We start from the raw sequence: 19,883 nt of genomic DNA, 5'->3' as shown, positions 1-19,883 counted from the left end.
GTTAGTAGCTTTAATTTTATACGCCTAAATTATTGAGCATTAGAAAACAAAATTTTTTAAATTAAAAATTGTTAAATTTCAATTTTAAAATTTAACAGTTCCACTTTGAGTGCTTCAATTTACAGCTCAGTTTTTATTACCTCAAGTGGAAATTTTTTAGCTTTAATGTTCCATTTTTAAAATTTCATTGGCCGTGAAAAATGTTTGCGAACCGGAAAAAACCGGGAATTTATTTTGTCGATTAAAACGGCCACCCTGCAATAGCTTGTAAATAAAACAACATTTTAGCTAAAATATATCAATTTATTCACCATTAGAATATTTTTCTTCATTCTTGATTATGAAATTAAATATAATATTAAACTTGTCTTTTTGTACAGTTGCATGAGGTTTATATTTTTTCGTGTTCTTTTATAAAATCAACATAGTTCGTGCAATGGACCAAATAGATGAACTGCTGGACAATTTTCGTCTGGGTTACCCAGAAATTGGGCGTAAAGTTCTTGGTAACGAGACAAAGTTATTCCACCTCTTCTTCTATCGTCGTCCTGTTAACATTAAAATGTTTATTAACATCAACATCATAATATTTTTAGGGTTTCGTAGCCCCGGGCTAAAATCTTGATAGTTTTGGTCGGTGCGACGTACTTTTTTCAAGGAGGGGAAATTATGGAAATGGAAGTGGGATGACCGGGAAAAAACCGAGAAATTACTTCTGATCGCAGTCAAATTCAAGTCTTCATTATTTTAATAATTTTGGTCAATTTAGAAAAGTAATTTCTACATTTTTCACAGTCATTAATTTTTCAGATTATCTCAGTTTACTCTAATTGAATCATAATTTGTTATTGAATTTTTATTTGTTCAGAAACTAAAATAGTTGTTTGAAAATTTACGTATTTTGTGAAAAATTCGCCTTTTTTGTAGAAAATGAATCTTTATGGTTGAAAATTCATCTTTTTGATATAAAATTAAACTATTCCAGTTGATGATTCACCATTCTAATTAAAATTCAACAGTTTGGTTGAAAATTGAACTTTTCTGGATCAAAATTATACAATTTGGATAAAAATTTGTTTTTTTTTTTTTTCATTGAAAATTCTACTATTCTGTATAAAATCCACATATTTTGCTAAAAATCGATTTTTTTGTTGTAGAAAATGATCTTTTTCTTTGCAGGTTAATCTTCTTGTTTCAAAATTCTTCTTTTCGTTAAAAAATTCCAGTATTCCAAATAAATATTTATCATTTTAGTTGAATGCAAATTATTTTGTTTTTTAAAATGAAAATCTAATTATTTTTGCAGTTGAATCTTACATAATTTTAGATAAAAATTCATCTCTTCGGTTGATCATTTATTTTTCGACTAAAAATCTAGTTATTCAATTTTTGGTTAAAAATGATCTTTTTTAGTTGAAAAATTGTGTGTTTTTTTTGTGGAAATTAATCTATATAGTTGAAAATTCAACTTTTGGGCCAGAAATTCAATTATTCTCGTTAAAAATTCATCTTTTTATTTTAAAATTTAACGATAGCAATTAAAGATTTACAATTTTAATTCAAAATGCATAACTTTGTTTGAAAATGTAACTATTTTTTGGAAAGTTAGTTTTTTGTGTGAAAACTATATTTTTTCTTTTGAAAATTTAGCTTATTCTAATTGAATAATCCATATTTTTAATTGAAAATTCTTCTTTTCGGTTGAAAATTAATTTTTTTGAACTTAAAATTTAATAATTTAATTTTTGATTGGCGATTTATTTTTTACTGGACATTAATTTGCTGTTGAAAAATCAACTATTTCAGTTTTTTTTTTTTTTTGAAAATTAATTTTTTTTCAACTGAAAGTTGAACTATTTCAATTTTTGTCAAAATTTGATATTTTTTAGTGGAAAATTTAAGTATTTTTTCCAAATTAATTTATTTTGCAATATTTTTTCTGTTGTTTTAAAAGATGTTTGGAATAAACATCATGAATTAAAATAAATGTTTGCGTTTAGCGGCAAATATGAGTATGCTACTTTTAGCTGACTGGGAAAATTGGAAACCTTGACCTTAAGAAAACCGTGAATTGACTGGTAATTTGAAATCTCCCGCCGAATCACCACCCCGAAAGTGAGTGTGAATGATGGAAGGTGAAGTAGGAGAATTAAAGGGGGTGGGGGGGAATTAGGAGAAATTATGGAAATTATGGAATGGGAAGAATGGAGAAATGAGGCTTAGGGAAAAAAGGAGAATAAGGGTTGGGAAGTGAGACGGGTGTAAGGAAAGTGAGGGTGGATGGTGGAAGATGAAGTAGGAGAAATAAGGGGTGGTAAAGTAAAAGAAATGAGGGGATATTATTGAAAGGGAATTAGTGGAAGTGAGGAGAAATAAGGGGGTGAAGTGGTGAAAATCGGGAAAATGAGGGTATATTATGGAAGATGAAGTAAGGGAAATGAGGGGATGGAAAATAAGGGTAAGTTGTGGGAAGTAAAGTAAGGGAAGTAAAGAGAACTCAGGGGACGAGATGCGGTGAATAATGAGGGGCTATGGAACTAAAGGGAAATTAGGAGAGGAAAAGCAGGAGAAATGAAAGGGAATTTTGTTTCTGGAAGTAGTAAAGTGAGGAGAAATAAGGGATTGGGAAGTGAAGGGAAGGTCAAGGACGTACAATTATTTCAGGGGAAATGAGGACACTTTAAGGGAAATAAGTGTGAATGATGGTAGATGAAGTAGGAGAAATAAGGAGCGGTAAAGTAGAAGAAATAAGGGGAAATGATTGGTGACGAAGTAAGGGATGTTAGAAGAATTCAGGGGATGGAAAATGAGGGAATATTATTGGAAGTAAAGTAAGAGAAGTAAAGAGAAATGAGAGAGCGGGGTGCGGTGAATAATGAGGGGGAATAAATCTGAAGGGAAATGAGGAGAGGCAAAGCAGGAGAAATTAGGGGGAATTATGTTTTGGGAAGTGGTGGAAGTGTGGAGTAAAGGAAGTGAGTGTGAACGATGGGAGGTGAAGTAGGAGAAATCAAGAATGGTAAAGTAAATGAAATAAGGGGAAATTATAGGAGGGAAATTAGTGGAAGTAAGAAGAAATAGGGAGAGTAGAGTAGGTGAAGTAGGAGAAATCAAGGATGGCAAAGTAGAAGAAAAGAGGGGACATTATGGAAGAGGAATTAGTGGAAGTGAGGAGAAATAAGAGATTGGAGTAATAAAAATAGAGGAAATGCCGGTTAAGCAACTGAGAGGGGGATTAAGGGAAGTCAGAGTGAATGAGGGGGGGGGTGAAGTAGGAGAAATAAGGAGAGGGGAAGTAGGGATATGAGTAAAACTTGTGTAGGAGAAGTGAGAATGAATGAAAGGAACTGAAGTAGGAGAAATGAAAGGACGTAGAGTAGGGAAAATGAGGGGAAATAATGGGATGGCAAGTTGTTGTAAAAAGGTTGTGAAAAGGAAAGAAGGGGTTGGGAATTAGGGGGATATTATGGGAGGGAAGCGAAAGGAAGTAAGGGATAATGAGAAGAGTGGAATTGAATGTCAATGATGCCAAGAGAAGAGTAATGAGGGGAGAATAGGTAGGGTAATTGAGGAAAAATATATATGGGAGTAGGGAAAGTTTGGAGAAGATATTATAAATGAGGGTGGTGAGGAAGAGAAATTATGGAACGTTGTAGGAGAGGGAAAGGTATGAAAGACTTAATTAACGTATTAATAGGCTAAGAAACCCTTTTTTTTGTAGGCGCGTAACGCCTACTTGGACTAATTTTTTAAAATTATTTTCAACAAAATTAGAAGGTTAAATAAGTAAAATTACTATTAAGATTTTCACATACATTTAAAAGGTGCTGATAGGATTCATCAAGAATATCGACATTGTCGACTGGAATTCTTGTAACGCAGTTATAACGAAATTCGTCCGCTGCTATTACACCGTCATCTAAAAAATAAGATTTTATTATTATCAAATTCTAAAAAAAAAAAGAAAAAAATGATTTTCATTTTCAAAAAACTTATATAAGTTTGCGTTAGTAATTTATGTGCCTTTTAATTTTATTTCTATTTCATTTTTTTATGATTCTTCTTGACGATTCTATTTTTAGTTACAATTGTGTTTCTTGATTGTAAATTCAACAATTTGGTTAAAAAGCAATCTTCTTGATTAAAAATTCATCTTTTTGGGCTGAAAATTCAACTGTTCTTTGAGCTGCTTTCGTACGAAATTCAACTCCTTTATTATAAAAATAAATTTATAGTCGAAAATTTAACTGAAATATTTTTTCAGATAGAAATTCAACTATTTTCTGGAAAATTCATTTTTTAGGTTGAAAAATGTATCTCTTCTGATAGAAATTTCATCATTTTCAGTGAAAAATGCAACTGTTTTGTTGGAAATTAATCATCTTAGGTTGAGGATTTTTTGTTGTTGTGAAACTTCAATTACTTTGTTGAAGACTGAACCACATTGTTTAACAATAATTTTTTTAATATTTATCATTTTAGTTGAAAATTCATCTCATTAGTTAAAAATTCTTTTCTTTTTTTTTAATTAATTTTTTAAACTGAAAATTTAAACATTCCATTTTTGGTTGAAAATTGATGTATTTTTTTATAGTTCATTTTTTTGGTAGAACGTGAATCTTCTTAGTTGAAAAATACATTTTTGGCTTAAAAGTTCAACATTTTCTTTGCTATTCTTTCTCTTTCTTCACTGGAAATTCTTTAGTGGTGTAAAATTCAACTCATTTTGAAAAGTCTGCTTTTTTGGTTGAAATCAACTGGGTTTTTAATAAAAATAAAAATATTTTTTATTGGAAATATCAACTACTAGATTTTTCGTTTAGAATTAATATTTTTTCGAAAATTAATTTTTTTAAAGAATAACTAAACTTTTTTGGTGAAAATTATTTATCATTTGATTGAAAATTCATCTTTTTCATTTAAAGTTCAACTATTAAAGTTGAAAAATCATCATTTTTATTGAAAATTCGTCAGTTTGGTTGAAAACTAATTTTTAGTCCTGAAAATTTAAATTTTCCATGTTTGGTTAAAAATTTATATTTTTTTATTTGAAAATTCATGTGTTTTGTTGAATATTCATCTTTCTAGGTTAAAATTGAATTATTTCAGTTAAAGATTCATATATTTTGTTGAAAATTCTTTATTTTTGATCGAAAATTGATCTATTTTCTTAAAAATTCATCTCTTCGGTTGAAAATTAATTTTTTTAACGAATAACAAAATCTTGTTGGAAAAAATTAATCTTAATCTTCTTGGTTGAAAATTCATAATTTTAATGGAAAATACATAATTTATTTATGTAAAATTCATCACTTTGGTTGAAAATTAATTAATTTAACGAATAATTTTAATTTCTTGGTGGAAATGAATCTTTTTGGCTTAAAATTCATGTATTTTTTAAAAAATTGGACTTTTTTGGTAGAAATTATTCTTCTTGGTTGAAAATTCTTTTATTTTTCTTAATGAAAATTCATCTCTTTGGTTTAAAGTTGAAATATTTCAATTAAAAATTCATCATTTTATTAGAAAATTTATCTTTTTGGTTGAAAATAAAACTACTTGGTTGAAATTTAATCTTTTTTTTTAACTTCATCTATTTGTTTTGAAATACCTCTATTCCAGTTAAAGATTCATAATTCTAAGTAAACATTTTTCAGGTTAGTACAATTTTGTTGTTGTAAAATTAATTTTTTTTAACTGAAAATTTGACTTGGATTTTTGGTTGAAAAGTAATTTTTTTTTATTTGAGAATTCAACTAATTGGTTGATAATTAATGTATTTTTTTTAACGAAAATAATTTTTTTTTGTTTAAAATTCAACTATTCCAGTTAAAAAATAATCATTTTAATTGAAAATTCATCAGTTTGGTTGAAAATTAATTTTTTTCTGAAAATTTAACTATTCCATTTTTTGGTAAAAAAGATTTTTCTTGTTTCAAAATTAATCCTACTTTTTGAAAATCCATATTTTAAGTTGAAAATTCATCACTTTTGTTGAAATTTTTGTATGGGAAATTAATATTTTTAAACTGAAATTTAATTCTTCACGTTTTGTTGTTGAAAAATCGCTTTTTTTGGTAAAAAATTAATATTCTTGTTTCAGAATAAAAAATAATAATGAAAAGAAAATAAAAAAATTTGTACTGCTGCTTTTGCTAAAAAATATAAAATTCTCACCGTTCAAGTCAACTAATTTAAAATGACTGTCGATGAACATTTTCATTGCTTGGGGAAATTCGCGGTACGGACGTCCAACACAGCTCATTTGCACAGCTCTTTTAAACTCTTCATTCGTTACGATTCCATCCTAAAAAAAACATTTAAAAAATATTAATAGTTCACTTTTTAAAAGCAAAAAAAAATAAAACGAAAGACTAAAATGGCTGATTTAAATCATTTTTTGCTAAATACCTAATGGTATTTTATCAATTAATATTGATTATTTAATAAATTTATATTGGCTGGTTTAAACCAAGACGAATAAAAAATCCTGAAAAAAATTCCCGATACTTTAAAATTCCCGAAAAGTAAAATATTCTAAATCGAAAGTTCCCAAACTTTAACAATTAAGAAAATTGTTATTTAATCCATATCATTTATTAAAAATTGTGTAAAGAAATATCTTTGTCGAATGATTTTTTTAAATGTTCAATATTTGTTTTTTTTATGTGCATACTAATTTGTTTAAATTATTGCTTTGATAATAAAAATCTTGTTCTTGTATTGTTCTTTTATATAAAGAACTATTTTTTTTCAATTTTTGTTATATAAAACTCAAAAAATAATTCAAAAAAATACATTTAACATTTTTAAAAAATTTTGATGAATATATTTTATTATTGTATTTTTATTGAATAAATATGATCGGTAAAACACAGTTTTTAATTGTTTATATTAAAGAATTTTTTAGCGTCAGGTATTTTGCAGTATCGGATATTTTATAATTCGGCAATATTCTTACGGAAATGTTATTAATTTAGAATTTTCCAATTCTAGATTCTTTTTATTTCGGCAAATTTCATAATTTCCGGAATTTTCTATTTTACTATTTTCTTTTTCGGGAATTTCACAGTGTTGGGAAATTTATTTTTCAGGATTTTTCAGCCATCCGTATTTCATTAAAAGTCTCTGTATTGTAACTAATAAGTAAAATTTCTCTGATCTATATTTAAGTGCCAAAATCCCAACATCGTTAGCCGTTTCCGGTCGTGATTTATTTTGAACCTAATTACTTGCCATAATTTCTCAAAATTTACTGACGAAGTTATCAGAAAATTTTTCTAAATGAAGATTTTCATTTTTTAATAGCGTCTATTTGCCTTAAACTATTGTTGACTGCTTTTAAATTATTTAAATAAATGACAAGATGTCTTTCTGAAAATTTGGAATATTAAAATATGTTTATCATTTCAAATTGTTCTAAATATTCAATTGAAATAATGCGAATCATTTCCAAAAAGACAAGGGAATTATTTCAGAATTTAGTTTAATTTAATTTTTTTTAATAAATAAATTCGAAAATGGATGTTTAAATTGTGACTGCATTTAAGCAATTTAACGAAAATCTGTTGATAAAAATTAGTTTAAAAAGAATATTTAAAACAAATTAAAAAGATTTAAAAATATTTCCAAAGTTTTCAAAAAAGAATCTGGAAGATTTTACATTAATTTTTTTGATTTTACAGAATATGAAAAAATTGTAAGAAATACTTGAAAAACTTTTTAAGAATTTTGAAAACAAATTCAAAATTTTGAAAAAATCGTTAAAGCGTTGAAACAAAATGTATATTTTTAAGATTTCAAAAAACAAGCCGATTTTTCAGAATTTTGAAAGGTTTCAAGAGAATGTAACAATTTTCATAAGATTTCTATAAAAATTAAAAATTATTCTTCATTGTGAAAAATTAATTTCAAGAGAAAATTTTAAAAAGGTTTCAAAATATTTTCAAAATTGCCAAAAAAAGAGTTTGGAATGTTTTGAGATATGCTTTTCATTCAGCGGGAGTTTGTAAAAATATTAGGAAAAATTCAAATACTTTTAAAACATTGAGAAAGCTAACAAAAATTAAAAAATAATTAAAAATTTGAAAAGATTTAATCAAAGTTTAAAGAAAATGTAGATTTTTAAAATAGATATTTAAAAAAACACTTAGCTTTTCAGGAATTTTGGAATGTTTCAAAAGAATAAAAAATTATTCATAGGATTTCTGCGAAAATTTAAAAAGATTCTTTACTTTGAAGAATTAATTTGAAAATAAAATTTACAAAGGTTTCAAATTATTTCAAAATGTTCCCAAAATTGTAAAAGAATTTGAAAAGTTCTGATACATGCTTTTAATTTAGCGGGAGTTTTTAAAAATATAGGGAAAATTTCAAATAATTTAAAAACATATTTAGAATGTTAACAAAAATTCAAAAATAATTTAAAATTTGAAAAGATTTCAAACAAGTTTAAAGAAAATGTAGTCTTTTCAATATTTCAAAAAACAAGTATCTTTTTAAGAATTTTGAAAGCTTTCAAGAGAATAAAGAAAATTTGGTAAGATTCTATGAAATTTTTAAAGGATTTTTTGTTCTGAAGAATATTATTTAATTTTTGTTCGAGAGAATATTAAAAAAGTTTTCAATAGAATCGAAAAGTTTTTGAAAATTATCACACAGAAACCTTGAAGATTTCGAGACATTTTTTTCAATTTTGCATGATTTAAAAAAGAAATGGAAAAATTTCCATAATTCAACATTATATTTAAGTCTTGAAAACATTTCATAAATAATTTGAAATTAAAGAAAATTTACAAAAATGTAAAAAAGAATGTAGATTTTTGAAGATAACGAACAAAAAATCTAGAAGCTTTTTAATAAGTTTGAAAGGTTTCAAGACAAAAAAAATTCTGATTTCTAGGATAATTTGATGGGATTCTTTATTTTTGTAATTTAATTTGAATAGGTTTCAAAACATTTCAAAATACTTTCCAAGTTTTTACAAAGTATCTGGAAGATTTTAAGATTTTTTTCTAATTTTGCAGAATTTTTTTAAAATTGAAAAAATAATAATAATTTTAGCAGATATTTATAAGCTTTGAAGAAATTCTACAATAATTTAGAACTTTAAAAGATCTAAAAGATATTGAACAAAAAGTTTATATTTTTGAAGATTACGAACAAAAAAGGTTTCAAGATTCCAGGGAACATTTTATGTGATTTTTTATTTAAAAAATTAATTTCTAAAGAAAATAAAAAAATGTCAAAATATTTCTTAAAACGTCAAAAAGATATCTGGAAAATTTTAGGGCAATGTTTTTATTTTGAAAGATTTTAAGCATTTTAAAACTTGAAAATATTACCTTTAATTTTATCAAATATTTTTTAATTTCTTCTTAACTTCTAAAAGTCCTAAATATAATTTAAATTGACTTTTCTAAAGTTTGATAAAACACTATAAAATAAAAATGTTTCTAGACACTTTACCGACATATTTCAAATCTTCAAACAAAAATTTATTCATATAATTGAACAAACACACGTGCAATTATCGCGCGATTAATTAGTTAATTTAAATAATTCTAAATTTAAATTAATTTAATCAAAATATTAAAATAAAGTAATCTAAATAAATATCAAGATTCGTTTATAGTTTTATTGCTGAGTAAATTAAAATAGAGATTCGTCTCATGGTCTCGAAAATCGATGGCATAAATTGCGAAATGCTCAGAATGAATTCAAGTACGAAAATACGACATTTATTATTTACACTTTAGCCAATATTTCCGCGAAGCGTGATGCAATTTCGAACCAATAATAATTTTTTAACGATTTTCAGTGTGCTCTTATTGTTCCAAAAAATATACACATTTTTTTATGGTGAAGGCTTATAATAATTTTTGACGTAATTCTTATTGGATTAAAAAGAACAATAATTTATTTATTAAAAAGAAAGATAAAAAATAAATAAATAAAAAATATAGATAATATGATGTTTCAGTTAAAAAATACCAATTCCATTCTACAAAAATCAATAATACAATATTTTTTAACTAGATATTTAGAAGATTTAAATAAATTCATAAATAATGTAATGATTGTAAAGATTTCAAATGTTCTTTTTTTTGTTGAAAAAAGTAGATTTTAAAAAAAGGAAGGTTTTTAAAAATTTTCAAAAATATTAAGAGACTAAACAAATTTCTTAAGATTCCTGGGACAATTTCAAATGATTTTTTATAAAAAAAAAGCAATTTTAAGACAAAATTTAAAATTATTTCCTACAATTTCGAAAAAGAGTGTTTAAGGAAGATTTAAAAGATTAATTTTGCAGAATTAATTTTTTTTAATTGAGTTAGTTTAAGAGAAATTTAGAAGTTTTGAAAACATTACAAAATAACTTAAGACTTGAAAAGATTCATAAATAATAATCTGGAAGATTTTAATGTTGTAGAATTTGTTTTTAAAGCATAGAATGAATTCGAATTATTCTAAAACATAAGAAAGTTTAAAAGGTTTGAAAACATTTTTAAATCATTTAAATTTAAAAAAAATTCAAACAATTTCGAAGCATTTTAAAATTTTCAAAAGTTTCTAGAGAATAACAAAATTTCCTTAAAATTTTCAAAAATTTTCAAAAGGTTTCTTAAAAATTCGAAAAAATATAAAAATTTTCACCAAAAATAAATGAAAATTTAAAAAATTTAGAAGCTGTTTAAGAATGTTGAAAAGTTTTAAAAGAATAAAAAAAATTTCTTAAGATTCGTGCTAAAATTTGAAAAGATTCTTTATTTGAAAAAATGAATTTAAAACAAAGTAAAAATGATCTTCATGAAAGTTAAAAAGTTTTGAAAAGATGTTTAAAATCTAAAAAATTAAAAATATTAACAAAATTTTAGAAGCTGTTTCAGAATTTTGAATTGTTGAAAAGATATAAAAACAAATTTCTTAAGATTTCTGCTAAAATTTCAAATAATCTTTTATTTTGAAAACCGGATTTTGAGAGAAAACGAAAAAAGTTTTCAAATTATTTCTTAAAGGTTTTAAAAGCATTAAAAAATAAATAGGAAAAAGATGTTATAAAATTTTTGGAAAAATTAAAAATTATTTTTTATGTTGAGAAATTAAGTTTTCAAGAATATTAAAAATAAATTAGAAGCATTTAAAAAAATTTCGAATAATATCTAAAAACCGTTTTAAAAATGAAAATAAAATATTTTTTAAATATTAAAAAAAAATGGATTTTTTACCTTTACCTTGTTTAAGTCAGCAAGTTCGGCAATTTCTTCCCATAAGGAGATCATTATGTGTAAATTTTCCTGATATCGATTGTAGTGGAATTCTCCCCTTCCCTCGATGAGAGTCATTTTTAAAGCCATACATTCAAAATCATGTTGATCTACTACTCCATTATTATCTATATCTGAAAAAACAATTAATAGACTTAACTACTTTTTTTTAAGTAAACGCTTTATTTGAAATAATTAAATTGATTATGGATTATTTTAAGGATTTTGAAATGTTTCAACAATATAAACAAATTCTGAAGATTCCTAGAAAAATTTTTAATACTTTTTATATAAAAAAAATTAATTGTAAAAGATTTTCAAAATTGTAAAAAATGATTGACAGATTTTAAGGCTTTTTTATGTTCTTAGGATTTAAAAATAATTTTTAAAACAATCGAATCACTAGAATATATTTTAAAGTTTTGATAAAATTTCAAAACTAATTAAAAATTTGAAAAGATTTTGATCCCTATTTTAATAAATGTAAAAAAATGTTTTTGAAGGTTCGAAATTTAAAAGAAAAATTTTTTCAATTTTACAGGATACGTTTTTTTAAATAGACAACATTTAAGTGAGATTTTCAAAATCTTCAAAAAAGAAGTTCAAAGATTTTAATGTATTTTTTTTTAATTTTGCAGAATTTTAAAAAAATTGTAGGAAAAATTTGAATCATTTTAAGATATATTTAAAAAATTTGAAACTAGTTGAAAATTAGAAAAAATTTCAAGAAAAGAGGGAAGTTTCAAGGGAACAAAAGAAATTGTCTAAGATTCCGGCAAGAATTTAAAATAATTTTTTTATTTTTTGAATTTATTTAAAACGACTTTAGAACATTTCAAAAGATTTCCAGAATTCCCGAAAAAGAATTTGGAAGATAATTTTTCTTAATTTTGCAGGATTTATAAATTATAGTTAAATTTAAAAATATTTCAGAACATTTTTAGAAATTTTGAAAAAATTTAAAAATAATTTTAAATTTAAGATTTCAAACAAAATCGATCATACGTAGATTTTTGAATATTGCGACAAAATTTAACGACCATATAAGTACTTTAAAATTTTTCAAGAGAATAAAAAAGGTTTCTTAAGATTTCTGGACAAATTTTTAATGACTTTTTTTAAATTATTAATAAAAGATTTCAAATTATTTCCTATAATTTCGAAAAACATGATAGAAGATCAAAAAGAAAAAAATTTCAATTTTCAAGGACAAAAAATCTAAGAAAAATCAAATAACTTTAAGAGAGGTTTCCAAAATTTTTAAAAAATAATCTAGAAGATTTAAAGTCAATAATAATGAATATTATAATTTTAATAATAAATAAATATTATAAAAGAAAATATAGATTTTTGAATATTTATAAAAAATAAGTTTTTTATGAATTTTGAAGAGTTGCAACAAGATAAGAAAAATTTCTTATGATTCCTGAAAAAATGTTGTATGGTTTTTTTATTTTGCAAAATTAATTCTAAGGGAATGTTTCAAATAGTTTCCAAAATAAAAAAAAATCTGTAAGATTTAAAGACAATGGTACAAAATAAACTTTGATAAGCTTCAAAATAATAAGCAAACCTTCTTGAGATTCCCGGGAAATTAAAAATGATTTTGTATTTTGAAAAATTAATTGTAACAGAAAATGGAAAAAGATTTCAAAGCATTTAAAATGATTTCCTCTAATTTATTTCGAAAAAGTGGATAGAAAACTAAGAAGACAAGTTTTTTGAATTTTACAGGACAAAAACATATTTTAAAAAAAAATCAAATAACTTTAAAAGAAGTTCCCAAAATTTTCAAAAAATATTCTGAAAGATTTAAAGGCATATGTATTATTAAAGACATGTTCTTAATTTTGTACATTAAAAAAAATTTACAAAAAATTCGAATCTATTTAATATATATTAAAAAGTTTTGAACAAATTTCAAAAACTTATTTAATAATAATCATTTTTAATGTTAAAAAATTGAAGAACAGAATTGAAGTAAAATGTAGACTTTGGAAGATTAAAAAAAAAGCTTTTCAAGAATTTTGAAAGGTTGCCAGAAGATAAAAAAATTTCTTAAGATTCCTGGAAAAATTATGTATGATTTTCTTTTTGCAAAATTAATTTTAAGGGAATATTTGAAATGGTTTGAAAAATATTCAAAAAAGAATCTGAAAGATTTTAAGGCAATAACTTTAATTTTGTAGAATTAAAAAAAAATTGTAGGACAAACTTTAATTATTATAAACTATTAAAAGAACAATTAATACAAAATGTAAATTTTGGAACTTTTAAAAAACTTTTTAAGTACTTTGAAAGGCTTGAAGATAATGAACAAAATTTCTCAAGATTCCTGGGAAATTTTAAATGATTTTTTATTTTTTAAATAATTATTTATTATTGTTATTACTTTTTTGAGCTTAAACAATAATTTCCTAACAAAATTGAACTGTTTTCTAGTTTCTTCAACCTTTCGATAAATATAGTTCTTCTTAAAGACTGTATTTATATTTATGTTCCCGTTGTAATGACCGCGTTCTAAAGTATATTTGTCATTTGGCAGAGCATATCAAATACTATATAAGATTTAATTGTCACGCCCTATAATTCCAGTTCCCCCAATTTCTTTTAGCACATGGGCAGGCAGTTGTTAGCTTTAATAAATCAAAAATTCGACTTCCAAAATTAAATTAATTTTTATTAATAAATTATTTTCCATGTAATTTTCAAGCACAGTTCAGGTCTTATTAATTAAGCAATATAAGAGTCTTGATAACAAAATGGTCCTCCTAATTAAAAAGCATAATGAGGGTTAATAAATTAGACACACAATGATTTTTTTTATTCGACTAGATAATTTTTTTATTGTATTATACATTGAGACAGCAAATTACAGATTAATCACGAAATTGTAAAATACAATATATTAATTAATAAATATTTATTATAGCGATATTTTCCATATTTCCATGCGCGTTCCCTTTTTTGAAAAATTCCTCTATTATGGAGAAAGTTCCTCTTTTCCCCATTTCTTTTATGAAATTTTAAATTGAAATAATAAAAATTAAATTTTAAATGTTTAAAATTCAATTGTCAACAATTGAAAATTCAATTGCTATAAATTGAAGAAAACTGAAATATGAATTTTCAACTGTTGAAAATTGAATTATTAATTGTTGACAATTTAAGAAAATTGATCATTGAATTTTCAACAATTGAAAATCGAAGAAAAGTAAAAATCAAATTAGCAACAGTAGAAAATTTAGCTTTTGAAAATTAAAGACATTTTTATTATTAACTGTTGAAAATTTAAGAAAATTTAGGAAAATTAAATATGAAAGAAAATTGAATATTAATTTTTCAACAGTTGAACTTTCTTTAATTTTTTCACTGTTAAATTAAACATGGGAATCTAATAAATAAACATTTCAATCCATAAAATAAAGATGTTAAAAAAAGTAGATTTTTTCGAAAATGGATCACTACTGACAAATACTTTTTCTTCGTAAATTCACATCCAATGGTCTCTCAGTAGAGAATTTATAACATTTAATAAAAAAATTAACTAATCTCTTTTTTTCATGTTTCATGCAGAAATTATCCTATTTTCCCTTTTTTGAGCCCCTTTTGCACTGTGATCACTATTTTCTTTAATTTTCAACAACTCAATACACAACTGTTCAGAATTAAATTATCAATTATCAATTGTATTCATTTTTTTTTTCAATTATTTTAAGTCGAAGAAAAAAAAATTTAATGCTTAAAAATTGAAAAAACTTAATTTTAAAATATTGAAAATTAAAGAAAATTGTTAATTGAATCGAGTAAAAAGTTAAGAAGAATTGAAAAGTGAATTATTAACTATTAAAAATTTTTAATTGAATTTTCAACTATTAAACATGAAAGAAAAATTATGATTTAATTTTGAACAGTTGAAAATTCTATTTTAAAAAATTGAACAAAAGTCAAAATGGAATAAAAATGAAGAATGAGTTTCCAAGAGTTCAATTGTCAACTAATCAACTGCTGAAACTGAAAATTGATAATTGTATTTTCAACGGATGAAAATTCAATTGTTGGAAATTTTAAAGAATTTAATATTCAACTGTAAAAATGGGAGAAATCTTAATTTTAAAGGGCTGATAATTGAAAAATATATAATTAAATTATCAACAGCTGAAAAATCAACTTCAGAAAATTAAAGTGAATTGAGTCAGAAAATTAATGTTTTCAACATTTGAATTTTCTTTAATCTTTAACAGTTAACTTTCAACTGTTGTAAATTAATGTAAGAATTTTCTTCAATTTTCAGCAGTTGAATTTTTAACATTTGAAAGTTCAATTATTTTAAATTCTAGAAAATTGAAAATTCAATTATTAAATATTGAAGATAATTTCGAATTAAATATTTAAATGTTGAAAACTGAAGAAAGCTGATAATTGAATCATCAACAGTATAAAATGTAACTGTTGAAAAGTGAAGAGAAAATTGAAATTTGAATTATTAACTGTTGAAAATTGAAGAGAAAATTGAAATTTGAATTATTAACTGTTGAAAATTGAAGAGAAAATTGAAATTTGAATTATTAACTGTTGAAAATTGAAGGCAGTTATTAACTGAATTTTCAACAGTTGAAAATTCTATTGTCGAAAATGGACGAAAACAGAAATTTTAATTCATGAAACTAGTAGAAAATTAACCAAAAATATATATATTAAGTTTTCAACATTTTAATTTTCAACAATTGAATTTTATTTAACTTTTAACAAACTTTTAACATTTAAAAATGTAATTGTTTTAATTTGAAGAAAATTCAAAATATGAATCATAGCTGAAAATTCAACTTTTTTCAATTTTATTTAATATTTCTCAACGGAATTTTCACCTATTGAAAATATATCAATTTTCTTCAGTTTTCAACATTAGAAAATATTTTTTTCAATTTTCAGGAATAGAATTGATATTTGGGGTTTCAACCGTTTAAAGTTTAAAGTTGAACTTTTAATTTTCTTTAATTTTCCTTTTGCACTTTTCCACTCTTGAGGAGTTTTTGCTTAAAATTTTTGAATGATATTAGATTTTAATTAGTTACAAATAGACCAATAACTTCTAATATTAAATTTTCACACCTTTCTGTGAGGTCATTAGTACTTTTCGATAAGATGTTGGTGCCAAAATCTGATTAATAAAAGATAAACTGAATTTTTTTATTCCAAAAACCGAAATTTGTATATTTTGAAATTAATTCAGTTACGTGTGCCCAATTATTTATTTATACTAACCATAAAGAAATTTGACTATAAAATCAACACGATTATCCCAGCTGTATGCCATTTTATTGTATTTCCTCGTTTTAAACGAGCTTTTATTTTTTTCTTTTCCCTGAAAAAAATATTCACATCGATTAAACTTTGACCGGTTCCTTTTTAAAACCGAAATTAACTTTTTTTCAAATTAATTTTTTTTTTAAATTGATCAACATACAATCACAAATTCACTTTTTTCCACAAAACTCGGAACTCGATTCAAGAAGAGCAGTTTTTGACACTCGAAAACAACTTTAGCAATTTCGGCGAATCAGCGTGAAGAACAAATTTGTACTGAACTCGAGTAGAGTCTTCGGAGTCTGCTAAGATTAGAATCTCAAAGAGGAAGCGGGAGGAGAAAAGTGCGGGGGATTCTGACTCGAATTTATGCGTTCAACGAACGTCATCGATCTTTTTTTTTAATTTTCACTCGTCGCAAGAAAGAAAGACATTTCTCATATTTTTGTAACACAGGAAAATATTTATTTTTGAGAATTCGTAATCTACCGCAAGTTTATTATCTATATAAAAAAATTATTAGAACTTCTAAAAATTTAATCGACACTTTCATTTTTAAATTGAAGAATTTGCGATTACAAATCTATAAAATTGAATAAATTTAAATTTTAAATCATCAACATTGAACTATACCAAAAAAGAGCATTTAAAATTGCATCATTTTCTATATTGAATTTTTAAAATTGAACTGTATCAATAAATTTTTTTATTAACACGTTCTGCAATTTTGATGGTTTATATTCGCAATTTCTTTAATTTGGAAATTGGACTTTGGTCTTCAAAATCACCCAAAACTATTTTTATTTATACATGTTTAAGTTTTCAATTCTAAATCTTGAAAATATATTTATTTACTTTTTTTCTATTTATTTCATATATTTATTTATTCTATCTATAATTTTGATGATTTACATTCGAAATTTTTTTAATTTGGAAAATTAGGAATTTAATATTAGACTTTTCATCATATGTATGACTTATGGCCTATATCTTTTAAATTAAAGAAATTTGTTCATATAAGCCTTAAAAAGTAAATCTTTTTTACATTTGAAAATCGTGTAAAATAAAAACTTTTCAAAAATAAATCTGGTAATTTTAAATATTAAAAAATGTTCAAAATTAGAAAACATATAAATAAAAATCTTAAAAATTAAATGATTATCCATTCTATATTTCCACAATTCAAGAATTTCAAAATTCAGGATATTTAAATTTTTAATCCCTTAGAATTGACCATTTTTGAGTTTTGAAAATTTACAATATAAAAATCTCGAATTTGGTAATTTACAATCGAATTTTTTTCAATTTGGAAGATAATTGGACTTTTAATCTTCAAAACTATTGAAAGCTTAGAATTTTTATTTAATATTTTATTTATTTAATTTATTTTATTTTGAAAATTTCCTTGTAAAAAAATCCGTACTTTCGATAATTTACAATCGAAATTTCTTAGATTTGTAAATTTGAGGATTGAAAATTAGACTCTTGAGCGTAAAAATCATCCAAATTTAAGAATTTTTATTAATATACTTTTAAAATTAAAGAGATTTCAATTGTATATTTCTTTCTAATTAATTATTTCGTCATTTTCATAATTTACAATTAAAATATCTCAAATTTTGTAGATTTTTTTCAAAATTTTTCAATTTGAAAGATTGAGAATTAAAAATTCGTCTTTTTTCATCAAAATATTCCAAATTTAGGAATTTTGTTTGTAAAGATTTAAGATTAAAAGAGACTTCAATCGCCAATCTTTTAAAATTGAAGATTTTATAATTTTGAAAATAAATCATAAAAAAATTGTAATTTGGATGATTCACATTAGAAATTTCTTCAATTTAGAAGTTTAAAAATTGAACTTTTTAACGAAAAAATAATCCAAATTTAATCATTTTTTCTGTATGGATCTTTGAACAGTAAATCTTTAAAAATTGAAGTTGTTTAATTTTGAAAATTTCCAAATAAAAAATTTGTAATTTAGACGATTCAGATTAGAAATTTCTTTAAAGAAAAAAATTTCTTGTGTTTTTGTTACTGAAACAAATATTTATTTGTTTAAATTCATAATCTACTGCATTCTGATTTTGTTCTTATACTCGTGTAAAAAATTATAAAAATTTCCAAAAAATAAATGAAAGATCTGATTTTTACATACAATAATTTGTAATTGCAAATCTATGAAACTGAATAAATTTCAATTTTTAATCATTAATATTGCAGCATCTTAAGATTTTATGAACCTTAAATTGTAAATCGTGAAAATTGAAAAATCTTAAGCTTTTTTTTTAAACTGACCTATTCAGAAAAAAACATTCCAAATTACAAATCCTGAAAATGAACATCTTGAAAATTAAATATTTGAATACTTTTACATTTTCAAAAATCAAGAATTTTTAGTCGTAGCTGTTCTAATTGAAGAATGTTAAATTTCTATTACTTTGATGTTTCAGTTTCGTTCTTAGTTGTTAATCATCTAAAACCTGAGATTATTTAATTTTGAAAATTTACAAATAAAAATTCTTTAATTTTGATGATTTATTTTCGAATTTTTTTTCAATTTGGAAGATTAGGAATTGAAAATTGAATGTTTTTTTTTGTCAAAATCGTTAAAATTTAAGAGTTTGTATATATACAATTCTTTAAAGTTAAGGAAATTTTAAAGGTCAATCGTCAATATTTATTTATTGAATAATAATTATAATAATTAATAAAAAATTATTCAGAATATAATTTTGAAGCTTAACTTATAAAATTTTTTTCAATTTGAACTTGTTTCATATTGTTCACTTTATTTCGATTAAAATTGATCCCAAACCTTCCCTTTCTAACGAGTTTTCACAAGAGAACGAAAACGAAAAATAATTATTTTCCCTTGCCAGGACAGCAAATTTTAAGTTCATAGATATACCTTCCGCTTTCCAACGTCTTTTCCAACGAAAAGAAAAAAGAAAATTAGTTTTCCTTCCCGGGATGGCAAATTTGTAGGTCACAGACGTGCCATCCCCTGTCCAACGTGTTTTCAAACGAAGCGAAAACATTAGTTTCCCTTGCCAGGAAAGGTAATTTTAAGGTCGCAAACATACCTTCTCCTGTCTACGTCTTCTACAATGAAAAGGAAATGAAAACATTAGTTTTCCTGGCCAGGACAGAAAATTTTGAGGTCGCACATACCTTCCCCTTTCTAACGTTTTTTCCAACAAAAAGAAAATTAATAAATTAGTTTCTCTCTTCAGGACAGCAAAATTTACGGTCACAGACAGACCTTCTTCTTTTCAATGAAAAGAAAAAGAAAAATTAGTTTCCCTTGCC

The 19,883-nt window shown here is 23.7% G+C and overlaps 1 protein-coding gene across 3 annotated transcripts; it reads right to left on the bottom strand.

Moving 5' to 3' along the window:
• Nucleotides 1–311: 311 nt before the first annotated feature.
• LOC117174546 (sarcoplasmic calcium-binding protein 1) lies at nucleotides 312–16,850 on the bottom strand. 3 transcript variants are annotated; one of them, XM_033363750.1, is made up of 6 exons: nucleotides 16,735–16,850; nucleotides 16,533–16,632; nucleotides 11,229–11,401; nucleotides 6,178–6,307; nucleotides 3,816–3,919; nucleotides 312–548 (listed from the first exon to the last, which is right to left on the bottom strand). In XM_033363750.1, the coding sequence occupies exons 2-6, from the start codon at nucleotides 16,582–16,584 to the stop codon at nucleotides 420–422; spliced, it is 588 nt and encodes a 195-aa protein (XP_033219641.1). In that variant the 5' UTR covers nucleotides 16,585–16,632; nucleotides 16,735–16,850; the 3' UTR covers nucleotides 312–419. The 3 variants fall into 3 exon arrangements, with proteins under 3 accessions (XP_033219641.1, XP_033219642.1, XP_033219643.1); XM_033363751.1 differs by having other exon boundaries at nucleotides 11,235–11,401; XM_033363752.1 differs by lacking the exon at nucleotides 16,533–16,632.
• Nucleotides 16,851–19,883: the final 3,033 nt, after the last annotated feature.

The sequence above is a fragment of the Belonocnema kinseyi genome, chromosome 6, assembly GCF_010883055.1.
Source record: "Belonocnema kinseyi isolate 2016_QV_RU_SX_M_011 chromosome 6, B_treatae_v1, whole genome shotgun sequence".
In the NCBI taxonomy this organism is placed as follows: domain Eukaryota; kingdom Metazoa; phylum Arthropoda; class Insecta; order Hymenoptera; family Cynipidae; genus Belonocnema; species Belonocnema kinseyi.
This window is presented reverse-complemented; position numbering and strand designations above follow the sequence as displayed.